The sequence below is a fragment of the Thermobia domestica genome, chromosome 2, assembly GCF_964235325.1.
Source record: "Thermobia domestica chromosome 2, izTheDome1.hap1.1, whole genome shotgun sequence".
NCBI classification, from domain to species: domain Eukaryota; kingdom Metazoa; phylum Arthropoda; class Insecta; order Zygentoma; family Lepismatidae; genus Thermobia; species Thermobia domestica.
The window spans coordinates 136483988-136499828 of record NC_137455.1 but is presented as its reverse complement, the minus strand read 5'-3'; the positions used below and the strand labels follow the sequence as shown (position 1 = coordinate 136499828).

The 15841-nt window shown below is 35.0% G+C and overlaps 1 protein-coding gene across 2 annotated transcripts in view; it reads right to left on the bottom strand.

Annotated features, from left to right (window-relative positions):
* Positions 1-15841, bottom strand: part of LOC145675686 (lachesin-like) — a 1025328-nt gene that overhangs the window by 36799 nt on the left and 972688 nt on the right. For both annotated transcript variants that reach the window (XM_081746292.1, XM_081746281.1), the window contains exon 8: positions 4962-5138. In XM_081746292.1, coding sequence (XP_081602418.1) covers positions 4962-5138 — 177 coding nt within the window. The remainder of the gene's footprint in view (positions 1-4961; positions 5139-15841) is intronic.

Sequence of the window (15841 nt, the reverse complement as noted above, 5' to 3'; positions counted from 1 at the left end):
TTAAACAACTCTACCAACTAACTAACTCTATGGCCTATGGAACCCGGAGGTTCAATGCCGCGTTCACAAAAGCTCTACACTGACTTCTATCCTTAGCCAATTGGATCCAGTTTCTACTTTGTATTCTTATCTCAGCGAGATCCATCTTAATATTGTCCTCCCATCTGCCCCTAGGTCTTCCTAATGGTCGTTTTCCGTTTGGTCTTCCAGTCAAGACTTTCAAAGCGTTTCTACTTTCTTCCATTCTAGCTACCTGACCTGCCCACCTAAGCCTCCTAGACTTGACGACCCTAACAATGTTGGGTAACCGTATAAATTATGTAGTTCCTCGTTATGAAGTTTCCGCCATTCCCCATTCCCGTTCCTCTTTGGTCCGAATATTCGTCTAAGGATCTTGTTCTCAAATACTTTCAGTCTATGTTCTTCCCTCAGAGTAAGCGACCATGTTTCGCAACCATACAGAACAACAGGCATGATTATCGTTTTGTATATTTTAAGCTTCAAATTTCTCGACAGAATTCGCGACGACAAGAGACTTTGAACCGAATAGTAACACGAATTCTACACCCTTTGAAAATGTTCAGTAGACTTATTTTTTATTGTTCTTTACAGTGTGTATAAAAAATAAAAGTATGCCTATCAGAACAAAATTAAAAATAATATTTAAAAATAATTTCTGGTATTAGATTCTAACTATATTTGTCTCTTCCGCCTATCTCCGCGATCCCCTAGGGGCCGCGACTCCCAGGTTGAGAAACCCTGCTCTAGGCATACATGAGTTATGATGGAACATACATACATACACTTTTATATGTATAAATGCAGATAAGAGAGAGTTGAGAGAGAGCGATTAAGGAATTACCGCTCTCAATCTCTTCCCTTTACTTTTGCGATTCGTGAATTTCTTACGTGACAGTTTGGGGCTAGCTAGTTTTTTGTCTTGAACCACGATCCGATTTTCGATATGCTCTACCTAAATGCTGTAATGCGAATATTGAGAAGTTATCTGCGATGAAAGTAGCTGCAAATAAATATATTACATAACTTATTTATTGCTATTACACGATTTTTTAAATTTGTATTCAATATTCACACATAACACACCGACGTTCTGTGAATATATAGTCTCGAAATATTGTATCATTAAGTATTTCAATCAATGTTACTTTTTTCTACACTTAATACCATTTCAACATGTCTTATTATATTTAACAGAAGGAAAAACATATCTGTACATCTTTTCCCGATTACTAAGGTTGGCTTTGGAGGTTCGAACCAGCAGCTTTAGTTTACTGTTTTCCGAAGACACCCGAAGTTGGACTTCGAAAGTGTTCGTCTCAAAACAGCTATAATCATATCGCTCAATCTGTTTGGTATATGGTATATGTTTTTATACGTGTAAAGTCAGTATAACAATTCATTCTTTAAACAGCTTTTCGTATGTATTAATATTCGTTTATAAAAACTGTTTTTGTTATTATTATTACGGCGCACCATTTTCAGATTTCTTTCGCGAGCCGTTGACCAAGTCGTTCGCCACCAGCGTTGCCAGACTCACAGCTCGGAATTATTCCTAAACCTGATCGAACTTATGCTAGATTCGGTCAAATTATGCTAGATCCTCATAATTACTAATTCAGGAGTTAAAAAAAAAAAAACAAAGTTGAGATACGATAACGTAACTTAAAATACACAGAGAGCAAGAATGCATGGATAGAACTCAATACTTCACGCACCAAAATTTTAACTCAACTAAATTACTGCAGTCGTTGCCAAACTCAATGGTGTATATATCGTATAAATGAATGCAAAGTTTTTGTTTACATATTTTGAAAGAAAATTACTTCGCAGCATAAGCGGAGTTGGGAATCGTCTGCTGGGGGAGGGGGCAGATTTTTGGTCGGTCTCGGAGCTGTCATTTCAGGAATAAATGTGATCATGAAGTCAGAAGTAAAGATGGTGAAGTTGTCAAAAAGTTGGGGGGAGAATGGCCCCCATAGCTCCGCCCATGCCTCGGAGTTAAAGGATTAGAAAACCCTGGGTGGAGCCACAAAAAAAAAAGCCCAAAGCCGTTCCGAACTTACTTAGGAAAATAAGACTGCCTGTATGGTTTACCGAGTGTATGAATCAATGGAAGAGGATACATTTCTGCCGTTCTTTTTCTTCCCACGACCAACTTCTCCAGGTTTTACGGCTTTTTGATAACTTGCTGAAATTGTGCTAGATTTGGGCAGGATGCTAAAAGCAAGATGCTAGGTGCTAGAGACATGCAAATTATGCTAGATCTAGCATCATTATGCTAGATCTGGCAACGCTGTTCCCCACAATAGGCGTGTCGTGCAAGTAACCAATCACACGTCAGGTACTAGCTTTTACCTATTGCTTTCTTCTCACAGCTCAGAACATTGGTAACTATGGATAGACGTACAGCAGTAATTACTTTATGGGAGTTGGAAGGTTATTCTGCAACTGCAGCTAGCAGGCGAGTAGGTGTCCCGGCCTCTACAGGAAGGCAATGGATTCGGAAATATGGTGCTACAGGTCAGACTGGTAATTTACGATCTCCTGGTCGTCCGCATGTGTCAACCGAAGCCCAAGATGCGAGATTAGTAAACGAAGCCCGGTTAGACCCACTAAGGACGTCTAGACAGATAAGGGAAGCTTCTCTCTTTCCTTGTAGTAAGCATACAGCTCTGCGAAGGCTTCGTCATGCTGGGTTACGAGGCCATGTTGCTGCCGTGAAGGAAAAACTCTCAGACGACCACAAAATTTACCGTCTCGCGTTTGCACAGGCGAATGTGAGTCTCAATTGGGAAAACGTAGTTTTCTCAGATGAATCCATATTCACAACATCAAAGGAGGGACGCCGTTTTGTGTATCGTCCGAGAGGCACCCGATATGACCATGGATATGTGGTTGCTTGCAATCGCAGTGGCCATGTATCTATTTTATGTTGGGGTTGGATTTCCAGTCGCGGAGCAGGACAGCTTCATAGAATTGAAGGACATCTGGACAATGCTCAGTACTTAGACATTATCAGTAATATCATGGTGCCATCTGTTTCAGCCTGATGGTGTAATTCAGTTCCAGCAATACCAGTCGCCAATACATAATTCCCGTGTGGTTCAGGAATGGTTCGCAGGGCACCCTGAGATTGATTTAATCGACTGGCCGCCTCGTGGAGCAGACCTCAATCTCATGGAAAATATGTGAGCAGAAGTGAAGCGTACTCTAAGGAAAAGTTGGCCTGAGGCAGATCCACCAAGAACTCAGGATGACCTGTGGCATCTTGTTTCCGAAGCATGGCTGGAGGTAGGGGAAGGAGATGGATTTGTCACCCATGTAATAGATTCCATGCCCAGAAGAATGGAGCGTGTAATAAATTCAGAAGGGTCTTGGACACAATATTAATGACCCCGCCTTAACTCCCGAAAACAGCCCTTTTCAGGGCTACCTAAACGCTTCTGAAAATATTTCTAGAAGTAAACCACTCCTTGTATCCGATTTCTGTGCAATCCTACTAACAAAAGAATGATAATTAGCTGTAGGCTTTGAACTCAAGACCTCTTCAGTGGCAAGTCCGTACTCTACCAGTGAGCTAACATGAACACGCAAACCTAACCTGAAGAAACACGACTTTCAATTTCTGGTATTCGATGACAATGATGCTCATATACTTTGCAAATGTTGTATTCAACTTGGGATATTCTGCAACACACACACACACATAAACAAAGTGAAAGAGAGAGAGAGAGAGAGAAAGAAAGAGAGAGAGAGAGAGAGATGAGTACACAAAAGCATATTCAACGTATTCGAATGAGACTCTAAGTAACGACATTCCGTTCTAAAGAGAATTTGTGTTTCTTCCCGTGACGTTAAGGGGATCGGGAAAAGCTATGTGTCTTGAAGCAGGATACGACTTTGGATACTCTGTTTATACACTTTCTATATCCGTAGGAATATACTGTATTTCACGAATATAAATAACATACTGTAATGAGAATATTGAGAAGTTAAATCTGTATGACAAATAGTTGCAAATAAATACACTACATAACTTATTTATTGCTATTAAACGATTTTCCTAACTTGTATTTAACATTCTCATATATAATAACGACCTATTGTGAAAATTATCTCAGATGTTATATTTTAAACATAATAATTACTATGTTCTGCAATTATTATGCTATATATAAACAACTTATGTATTTTAATGTAATTATTTTATATAATTTTTCATGCATTGCGGAAAATATAATTTTAAAAAAAAGTATTGACCCAGACAGGATTCGAACTCACAACCTTATAATTTGAAATCCGACAGCTTACCAATGAGCCAACACAACGACTTCTAGAACTAAGTTTCTAGCGATGTATAACGGATCTCAAGATAATTATGACATTCATATCCGTGACAAACGCTGTTTCTGTTCTACTTTGACTTTTATTTTAGTACTCAGGCGATAATTATGTTCTATTTCTTAACTTTGAGCATTCTTTTACATATGGAAAGATTCTTTAACGTATTTAAATGCTCCATTACGTATAGAGAGCTAAATGACAAACAAGCATGTGCAAGGTTTCGAAATATTGTATCATTAAGTATTTCAATCAATGTTGCTTTTTTAAACACTTGGTAACAAGTCTTATTATATTTAAAAGAAGAAAAACACATCTGCAAACTTTTTCCCGATTGCAAAGGCTGGCTTGGAGGTTCGAACCTGGCTTACTTTTTCCCGAAGATACCCGAAGCTGGACTTAGAAAATTTTTGCCTCAAAACACCAATAAAGAATGCGCTCAACCTTTTTGAGACAAGGTGTACATACCGTCCACTGTACTGCTCTTTGTTTATCACTGCTCTAGAACCGAAAGAACCTCTTTTGGTTGCTTTTGTACATAGATTAATACAAGTAAATCTAAACTGTTCAATAAATTAGCAACTTGGTTTCACACTTACCGTATAATCTGATATTTCCTTCGGCGTCGCCAATTGAGTTTTTGGATATACATTTGTAACCACCAAAGTCAGACTCATCAAAATTCTTGATGGTGAGCTTCATTTGGACGCTGTAGTATTCATTTGGGCCACTAGTTTCAGACATGTGATATTTGTCGTTGGATATTATCATCTCCCCTGCAAAGAAATGAAATTATGGATCTTTTATTGTATATTATTTTGTATGTATAATATGCAATATTCTGTATAATAATATACGTATATGTTAATAATCAAAATCAATTAGCAATTATTCTTACTTTCATTTGTTTTTCATTGGTTGACTGTTGTAATACAACATATTATATATCAGCCATCATTCAGTCTTTATCATTATCAATGGAGAACAGATCGGGTTAATAACTTACTTCTTTAAATTAAAATTAAGACTTTTTAACTTTATCAATCAGTAGGGCCTACCAATTTTAATTAGCTAAATTTTAAGTATTTACCGAATCATTAATTACCACTTGTAATTTTGCGAATGTCAAAATATTTTGAAAGAAACAATGATTCATATATACTTGATATATTTTGAAGTTGTAAGGAGACTTTATGTGTACTACTGTGTATATGCTTTGTCATCTTTTTGTTTTCAAAATCAGCGAAACATGATATGTGAAATAAATTTATAACCAAGGGCACCGATTTCTCTGCAACTTTCAGGGAAGGGGGAATTCAGATGTATAGTTGGTTGCAGAAGTCATATATCAGGATTTTAAGACAAATTGAATTCAAATTATGCCAAATATTGTATATTCATAAACACAATGCAGGAAGACCATATGATCATTGGGGGGTTGCCACCCAGCACCGGCTCCCTTGTTTATAACATCCTCAAGCGGATAGGACAATACATATATTTATTTATTTGTAAAATTATAATAATATAAAGTCCTCAGAACTGAATTCCTGTCAATGCTATGGTGCCTCCCACTTCGATATGGCTGTGACCCTAGGTAAACCCTTGGAATTAATTCAGGACTAATTCATGCTAAAAGTCCTGCAGGAAAGCCTAGCAACGACAATAGAAGCCCATAGTATTTTCTAAGTAGAATATATTCTATATTTCAAAATTATCAACATACAATTATTATTATTATTATTATTATTATTATTATTATTATTATTATTATTATTATTATTATTAATAATAATAATAATAATAATAATATCTTTTTATTGGGTTTCCAGTCAACTTTTATTAAATGCTATGAGATGTTACAACCACGTGACACACTAATATTTCAATATACAAGCTGAAACAACCATGAAGAAAAGAAAATCAATAATTACGTACTTTAGAAGGACAGAAAGAAAATGGTAAGACAGTAAAGGAATGATAATCATTTGCATAGAATCGGCAAGGAAAATTGCGAAAGAAAATTCCTCTCATATAAATAGGATGCTTTTAACACAACAGCAATAACAACACACACACACACACACACACAAACGAACGCTTTTCAATTTGAGTCTAAATAACTTTGATGAATCGCGTATGTCCGCAGTGTCTGCAATTCAGGTAATAACTCGTAGTGCTATGAAGGAAGGCAATCTACGGCTGCCTGTTGCTCATGCCGCGAGGATTAATAACTCCGCTGGGGGATGTTGGCTCCACTTTAGAGAAGGAGCTTCAAGCGGATAGATATAGCGGAGAAAGACCTGCTGCTGGAAGCACACTCTCAGGATTACCTTCTACTCTGTACAGCATGGCATACAATTAGTGAACCCTATTATGAAGAAGCTTCTAAATGCAGTTTCTGAGCGCCTGCAAAAGAACTCCTAAGTTTCACGCTTCTGATAAAGAGAATGGGAGAGAAAGAGGCGAAATACATGTCTCATAAATAACCATCAGGATTACCAGAGAGAGATTATATTTCATGAGCGAACAAAAATGTAAAGTCTATTTAACCGAAAAAAAAAAAAGAAGAGTCAAGAACATAACATTGACATTCTTCCATTGAAGAAGAATGAAGAAACCTATTGAAGTTTTGGCTAATGGAAGTGCAAAAGATGTGGTTTGAAGGATTGATTTGAATTTTACGTTCCCAATAGCCACCAATGCTATATTACAAGTAAATATTCAGTTTAATCTAAGGTCTGGATCATATAGAGAATCGATAATGGGTCTTCCACACCAAAGATGCAACACCTTTTAAGCTGCGTGTAGCCTATAATCTTTATTTATCAAAGCACATACAAGCAATACTTTAAATTGTAAATTTGCTTTAAAACATATTATATTAAATGATATTTTTAAGATGTTTTATAAGATATCAATTCTTTATTTTTTTAATAATAGTCATTCCTACACTTATGTAAAAGGTTTTAGTCTCAATCAAGTTCTAAGGTGCCCACTTACCGATAATAAAACACTAATAATTGAGGAAAAGGAAAACATATTTATGAACTCGATTATCCTTACCTTTAAAGGACATCATAGGTCACTCATACGCGAATATTTCGAGAACTAGTAAATATTAATTCTCCAGTAATTTGACAGTTGCCTTTAGTTATAGTAAGACGGCAGGGGAGTTAGAACAGGACAAAATTTATTTCAGTAACAAGAAGTAAGATTTCACAACAACGAGATAATTTTAAATTGACGAAGTGAAAGAGACCGACAACTTTACAAGCTTGAAATAAACTAATATTGTGTCAAGTGATGACATTCCTATGTTACTGAAGTTTTTCGTCTCTGTTGAGTACCGAGGCTATATGAAAGATGAACTTACGGTTTAAAATGGAATTTGAACCAGCACAAACCGTTGACCGTATATATTTTCTCAACAGGAATCAAACCATACATCCCATTCACCATAGAAATGCACGCTAACTACTAGACTAGCGGGAACACCTAATCACATTCCTTGTAGCTGCCTCCTTATAAGCAGGACCGGCCTTAAGTGGTGCAGGGTCCGATTGGGAACATTTTGCGGGGTCCCCAGGTTTACAACTAACTTTCATTAAGGTCTATAGAGCCAATATACATATATATATCGCTCCTCCTGGGGGACTAGTGCTTAGCACGTGCTCCTGTTCTGTACATTGTCTCGAGCTCGATTCCAGGTGAGAGAGCACACAAAATTTAATTTCATAATCACTCCCTTTCATTAATCGTCCATCTCCTAAGAACAAGTCCTGGGACGTCAAAAAAAATCCTATTTCAGAATGATAATCAAAATGTACGCTTAAATAGTGCGTGAAAGTCAATAGACTAAACACATATAAGGTATATTCAGATATAAAATTATCTTCCTCCCGGAGCTCTGAGAGTGCCCCCCGGAGGAGACCAAAACAATACGTCTATAATATAAAAATAAATAGAATAGTACCAGCAGTGTGCCCCCCCGAATACTGAGTGCCCCCCGGAACATTTTTCTGAAAGAACGACTGGTTGGGGATGTGCAGAGTAGTATTCCGTAGGTATATCATAATATTTATTTATACAACAGAAGTGGTAAACGTTAGAATAATAATAATAATAATAATAATAATAATAATAATAATAATAATAATAATAATAATAATAATAATAATAATAATAATAAAGAAACTACTGCAGCATTAAATTCAGAAAATTGCTTATGCCCGGAAACTCAACACAAACTATCCATTTACTTGTTAGGGACAGGCCATACCCTCCCTTGGGAAGTCCATGGATATGCCTGTATTGCAATATGTTACGTGTACTTGACGACCGAGAGTAGCAGAGTCATCTTAACGGCACCATAGCCACTTGGCAGGGGGCTCCGCGAGCAGAATGGCATGTATTAATTACATGTATTAGAAGCAAAATTTGGTCATAGGGACCACAACACATTTGTTTTGTCTGGGCCTAATATGCTGTTAAAACGGCAGTAGAGAGTAGAGTAGACGGCACTAGCGCGGGGCCCCCCTTAGACGTGAGACCCGATTGGGAGCAATCGGTCCAATCGGCTTAAGTCCGGCCCTGCTCATAAGAATATATTATGTGCTTCCTTGTATTAAAATGTATATCTTTAACTAGGAAAAGTTCTATATATTGCAACACAATAACACTTATTTGTCAAATGTGTACTTGAGGCTTGAGTTGTAGTTGGTTTAATATTGCCTGCCAATTTATTATGTGAGGTAGTGGGAGTAAAGTCCGCGCGGCAAGAGTAAATATGTGACGTAGTTGTATCACGTGTTCTCGAGCTGTTGATTTCACTGGTAGGGGGGAGGCCCTTTTATTCTGTCACAAGACGTTGTGTGATGAACATGCTTTTACAACGCTGATGCAGTATTGCTATGTTATGAATAATTCTTAAATAACTGTTACAAACAATATTGCATTTAAGAACACCAATAACAAAAATACGAATAAATAAAGCACACAAAACTAAAACCGACACAAGCACCAAAATTTTGAACTGCTTATTTACTGATGACCTCTCAAAATCGTTCGAGCAACCTGACCGTTCTGTTGAACTTTCCCATTGTTAGAAATCAGTAACCTGAACTTTGAGCTCCTCCGTGGCTAAGCGGTTAGCGTGGGAGACCCGGGTTCCATTCCCGGCGGGAGCTCCTGGGGTTCGGATTCCACGTTAATCAGTAGGTCCACGTCTCATATAGCCTGAACGGGACGTTAAACTCCAAATCAAGTCAAGTAACTTGAACTTTATCGAATGATTTACTTTTCGTATAGCAATATAATCCAACTACACGTTCATTTATTTCAATTATGAATAGTTTTCGAATTACTTTATTAGAGAATACTGTACACAAAAAACAATAGCTTATAATTTGAAACTACGATTGTGATCCCAATTGGTATTCTTCTACAAATATTTAAAGATCATTGTACTGTAAATTCAATACATCATGTTAGCAATTTTTAATATCTCACCTCTCTTAAACGAAAAGACCAAACAATAACTATTTTCCATCCCTACACTTCACCTTCTTTATACCCTTAACATCGTCTTCCCTCTGTAAAGTTGACTCATCGAGTGCGGCTGTACTTACTACACTTCTTTAGGGGGAAACGTGTTTATGCTAAAATAAAGTTTTGAGAAAGTGTAGAAACAGTGTTTTAATTTTAGCTGTCTTGATGCGGGTAAGGCTTATAAATTAGTTACGTCTTACATACTCAAATATATATATACATACAATACAATATATATACAATTGCAGAAACTAATAAGTACGTGTGGCTTATGTGAAAAAATCAGTAATAAAATTAGTTAAGAAAATCTTGATTTACAATCAAGGATAATACCAAGAAAAATCTTGGTTCACAATCAAGGATAATAGAATACATCGATTTGCAATTGTGGGTAATAATAAGAAAACATTGGTTTACCATCAAGGATAACAGTAAGAAAATTTTGATTGGCAATCAAGGATATTAGTATGAAAATATTGGTTTACACTCAAGGATAACAGTAAGAAAATTTTGATTGGCAATCAAGGATATTAGTATGAAAATATTGGTTTACAATCAAGGATAACAGTAAGAAAATTTTGATTGGCAATCAAGGATAATAGTATGAAAATATTGGTTTACAATCAAGGATAACAGTAAGAACATGTTCATCTTCAATCAAAGATAATAGTAAGAAAATATTGATTTACAGTGAAGGATCATAGTAAGAAAAATCTTGGTTTATAATCAAGGATAATAGTGAACAAAATCTTGATTTACAAATATAGAATTTTACTCAATGAATTTTGATTTTCAACATTAGTTAACTAAAGAAATAATTGATTTGCTGGTAAATGTACCTAATTATCTAAGAAAGTTTAGCGACTAGTCAAAAAGGTTTGTACTCAATTATACGTAATGTTTGTGTAAGTTACTATTGTTTAAAGTGGCATATACACACACACATACACTATGTATACCTATACCTATCTATCTATCTATCTATATGTATATATGTATTCCAGGTTAAAAACTTCATTTATAGTCAAGTAATATAACTAGTAAGTTAAGAGAAAATATGTTATATGAATATTACTGCTTAGGATTTTTCCTGTAAAGAATCTTGAAAAGAGAAATAAAGAAACTTGTAAAGAAAAATAAATGTACTTTAGTTTCGTTATTTAAAATAATTTCATAAATTGAGAAACAAATTTTAATTAGAAGTATAGTATTGTATTAGATTACTGCTGTTGATACGAATCCCTTTAAATCTTTTAATTATCTCAACATCATCGCAGATGTGGTTGGTGCCAAGTAACAAGAAATCCTCCGGAAAGATCTATCTCGTTTATAGTCCTTGAAATTCCTTTAAGTTCTTGTGCTCAACGTGTATAAGAGCCAATATAAAGAGATCAATTTGCTTGCTTTTAAATAAAAGAATTACTTCTAAAAATGTCAAAAATGTTATTTTTTTAAAAAGATGAAGATTGGTCAAAGAGTACTTACTCGCTGAAAGAGAAGACTAAGGTTATAGGAAGATCTCTCGTACAAGAAGCCCCGAAGAGCTTTCTTGTGGTAAGCTTTTGCTGTGGAGAGGAAGAGTGAAGGGGGTAAGGGTAGGAAATATGAAAGAGGGAACACGTTTAACAAGACTTTGGTGAAAATCTTCCCCTTCACGTACCCTATCTCTTCTTCACCCCGGAGAGAACCAACGCCCTATAAACTAAGGTTAGATGACGTCTTTCAGCCTCTCTAGTAAAGGCAGAAGCTAGTTGTCGTAGTTGCTATGAATACCATATCCCCCCCTCAATCCGTGTCTTCTTGAACTACATCACTCTTCTCCTCTCCCTCTTCCTCAGAAACCTACAACGTCTAATATTATGGGCTTTCTCCGATGCGTGGAGCGTCTTAGAAAGTTTCTAAGCGGTGAGTTTCAGACCAGGAGGTTTGGAAGCGTTGAACAAGTGTATCAGGAAGCATTTTCTCTCTCAAGTCAAGCTTTGGAAGAAAAAAAGTTCAGAAGGCAATCTTCAGTAATTGCATACCACGGTTCACGGATTTATCGAGAAAATTTTCCTTTTTCTTCTACTTTTTTTGGTTTTGTGTTAGATAGCCCCTCGAAGAAACTAAGAAATCACTTTGTACTGGACTCGGAAGGAAAGTAATGGTTCATCTTCTTAGCCACAAGAAAGCAGGGAACTGTTCACCCTTTCCTCATTTTCTGAATAGTTTATCAACAACATTGCACCGATATAATTTCTCATTTGGATAATATAATTACCGATAACTAAGCTATACTTATTACGAGTTTATCTTAATTATGCTTTCTATTCCATGTCGAAGTAGTTTTTGCTTTTTTCCTTTCAGGACCAGTATTTTTCTGGTCTATTGCAATGGTACCAATAGAGACACTTTCTTTCTCAAGTTGAACAATGTACTTTCCCTGTATCTTTTATTTTAATTATTATTTTTGTGGAATTTTACAATTTGCTATAAATCGATAGAACAATGGCGTATTATATACATATTATATGTAATAGATTAATAGTTGTCACCATCGAGTAATTGCTTCCATTTGTTTAAATTTCGACATTTGTCTTCAAAGGCGCTAAAATTCCACTTAAAAGAAGGAGAAGGATTTTGTGGTTTCCATGAACATCTTTTAGAAAATAAAAAGTCCCTAACGTACTATTTCCTCCAAAGCACATTTTAGCCACAATTAAAATATATTTCATCGAATGTGAAAGGGGATACTGTCTCATAGTAGCTTCTTTCTAGGTTACATTTGTACATTGACGTTTCTCGGGAGTAGAACTGCCTCTCAGAAACTTAAGTCTATAATATGAATAGACAATTTCGATTTGAAAACCGTAAGGTGGTCCCATATTTTATGAACAATATGTTGACCTCAGCTGATTAGGCTAATAGTTAGTTGACTAACTCCTTCTTTCACAATTTTCGATATAACAGATAAAAGTAGTGTAACCACTAAAAATTAGGCAAAAACATATAATGGTATCCGAGTCACAAAGTATTACAAGTAACAAAAGATCAATCTCTTAGATTTAAGACTAATTGATTATACCCCGTATAATTTTTACAGAGTATATACAAAGTGCAGATTTCTTCTTGGTGTTCAATGTTTCCTACATAGTCCACTGATTACTTCAATAAAACTATGTAGATCCCATCATTTCGTGTTATGGTGAATATTACATCTATATTTCACAGTTTGCTAAATGAGGGCAGATTAATCTTAGAATAATATATAATGTGCTCTATTAGAAATAATAAAGTAAAAATTAGCTTGTCTTTTTATGTACATGAAGGATTCCGTAAAATTAGTATAGATCTACAATATGAATACACGCTTCTTCTATAAGAAAAGTATAACCTTCAAATCAAATTGGATATATTATTTATGCTAAGAAAAAAACTCACTAACATGTATGTGCAGATATGTTTGTACGTTCAAGAAGATCCGTTTTGTGCAGAGCTTTCAAAAATTGTGTTACTTTTAGTGTTCAAAATTTTGGGGGAACCCTATGCAATCTAATCCAGTTAGGTGCATTATTTAGCGTACACTATTTCCGTATGACAATTATAATTAGTGTTATCTAAAGCCTCATTATGAAATATCAATGGATATCATAGAATAAGCAAGCACGCTGCAGTTAGTTGTTAGGACAACTTTGAAGGGATTAACAAGAAACAGAGAGCGATTGTCTTCAGTAGAGGCAAAGCTTTAAGGATGAAGCCCTTAATATATAAAGATCTTCCGCTTTTTTGCTCTTCCATATGTCAATTTACATACATTCTTCAGCCTTACTCCACTCAAAGGGAAGATCTCTTTACTCAAGATGAAGGCAGATGAAATCAAATAGAGGAGGAAGCCGAAAGGAGCTATGAGATGGTTCGAAAAATGATTTTTCCTTATTGTGAAGAGCAAAATTTGAGTTGGATATAATATATAAAGTATAATGTATAAAAGAAGTTTATATTTAACTAAAAATTGAGGAATATTTTTAAGTAATTTATTTTCCGTTCATATAATTGCTGAAATATACAATAATAGTACAAAGCTCGAAAGAAAGACAATTAAATTCCGTATACTATACTTTCAAATGGATCATGACTGCCATAGGTATATGTAGAATTATATACTGAATATTTGATTTTATCAAGAGGGGAAAAGAAACAAATTAAATTGGAAGAATAGTGCTCCTTTTCATATAATTTATCATTGAAGAAAGAACCCGAGTCACATTTTAATGGAATTTGATTTATAAACTGTTTCTCTAGAACTATACAGAATTTTTGTGTATGGAAAAGGCAGATGTCGAAGCTGTTACAAGGATATAAACGTAACATTACACTATAGATTGGGCGCAAGAAATGTCTGTTGTCATTGATTTAAATAGTATTTTTTAAAAACAATATTTCACAGGTACATAAAATGAACTCAAGTCCTTATGCAATCAATGATTCGGTCGTAAAAATATCTCAAGATGCAATTGATATGAGTAGTTAAGTACATGTCATACATTGTAATTAAGTATTAAGTTCGTAGTTAGAGTATTTAATACTATCATGATCTGGAAGTCAACTCTAGATGGAATTTATATGAGTAGATAAGTACATGCCATAGATTGTACTTACGTATTAAGTTCGTAGTTAGGGTCTGGAAGTCAACTTGATCAATCTGATGCATTAAAATCTATAAGATCACCTCATGTGTTAGAATTCGAATATCTGCATTCCTTCAGTTTAAATTTCTCTCTAACCCTCTTTACTTCTTTGTACTTAGTTTGCTGATGTGATAAGTGTAAACAATTATGTTTATTTTAAAAAAAACTTTGGAAATGTTTCTGTTTTATTAAACATTCTTTTGGAGCTTAAGAATTGTCACTAAGGGTTGTGATTTAAGTTGATTAAAGGAAATGTAAAATCACTCGATTTAAAGAATCATTTGTTCGCTTAAGCAGTGCCCCGAACCATATAAGCAGTATACAAATTACTGTAGATAACTACAATATATTTTTAGAAACTAAGTTTTTGATTTGAATATCCGATATATATAAACTCAAAACTACGAATCAATGTTTATGCAAGACCTAGTGGAACAAAGAGATGGGAAGAAGTGCGAAAACTTGATAAAACTCACTTACACAATATGGTCTACTACAAACTTATGGGCTGGTCTCGAATTGACACCAATGATAGCCGTATATGAAGTGCACTCATTTCTCATTCAATCCTCGAATGAGAAATGCGTGTACTACCAGTAAACTAATTATCTACTCGACGTAAACGTTGAGCGTATTATAATAAGTTACAAGACAAATTGGAAAAATCTCTAATTATATTGACAAGGCATTATATCGTATTTAGGAACTCATTAAATTTACTATCATTGTTGAAATTGGCAAATGGCGTCCATTGATATTACTAAACAGAATAGAAAATATTCAGTGTTCAGAACAAACATTAGGACTTTAAATAATAAGTCTTAATGTTTTGCTTTCTTTTTATTATAGGTAGTAGAGAAAACGCAAACGCAACATCCTTCCTCTCGTTCCTAACTTATAAATTATGAAAGCAAGCGGAACGCAGTCTGGTTGACCTTTCTCTTTTCATTTTTGTTTGTGTTTTTTCTTTTTCTCTGCTTTTGGGTGGGGATTAGTGTAGTTGAGCTTGCTGCCCTTGCTTGCAATTGCCAACACACGATATTATTATTAAATGGACTCAGAAATCACAATTGTAGGCATTCTGTGGTACTATGTAACACGATAACAAAGAATTGTAAATTTTTCCTATAAATGTACAAAGAGTGTATTAACTTACAAACAAAATGTTATTAGCAACTAACGTCAATTATCCGCTTCGCTGGGTTAAATTAAGAAAAAAATAGTAATATGTTTCGTTAGTCAGACAGTTTTTACTATTACTA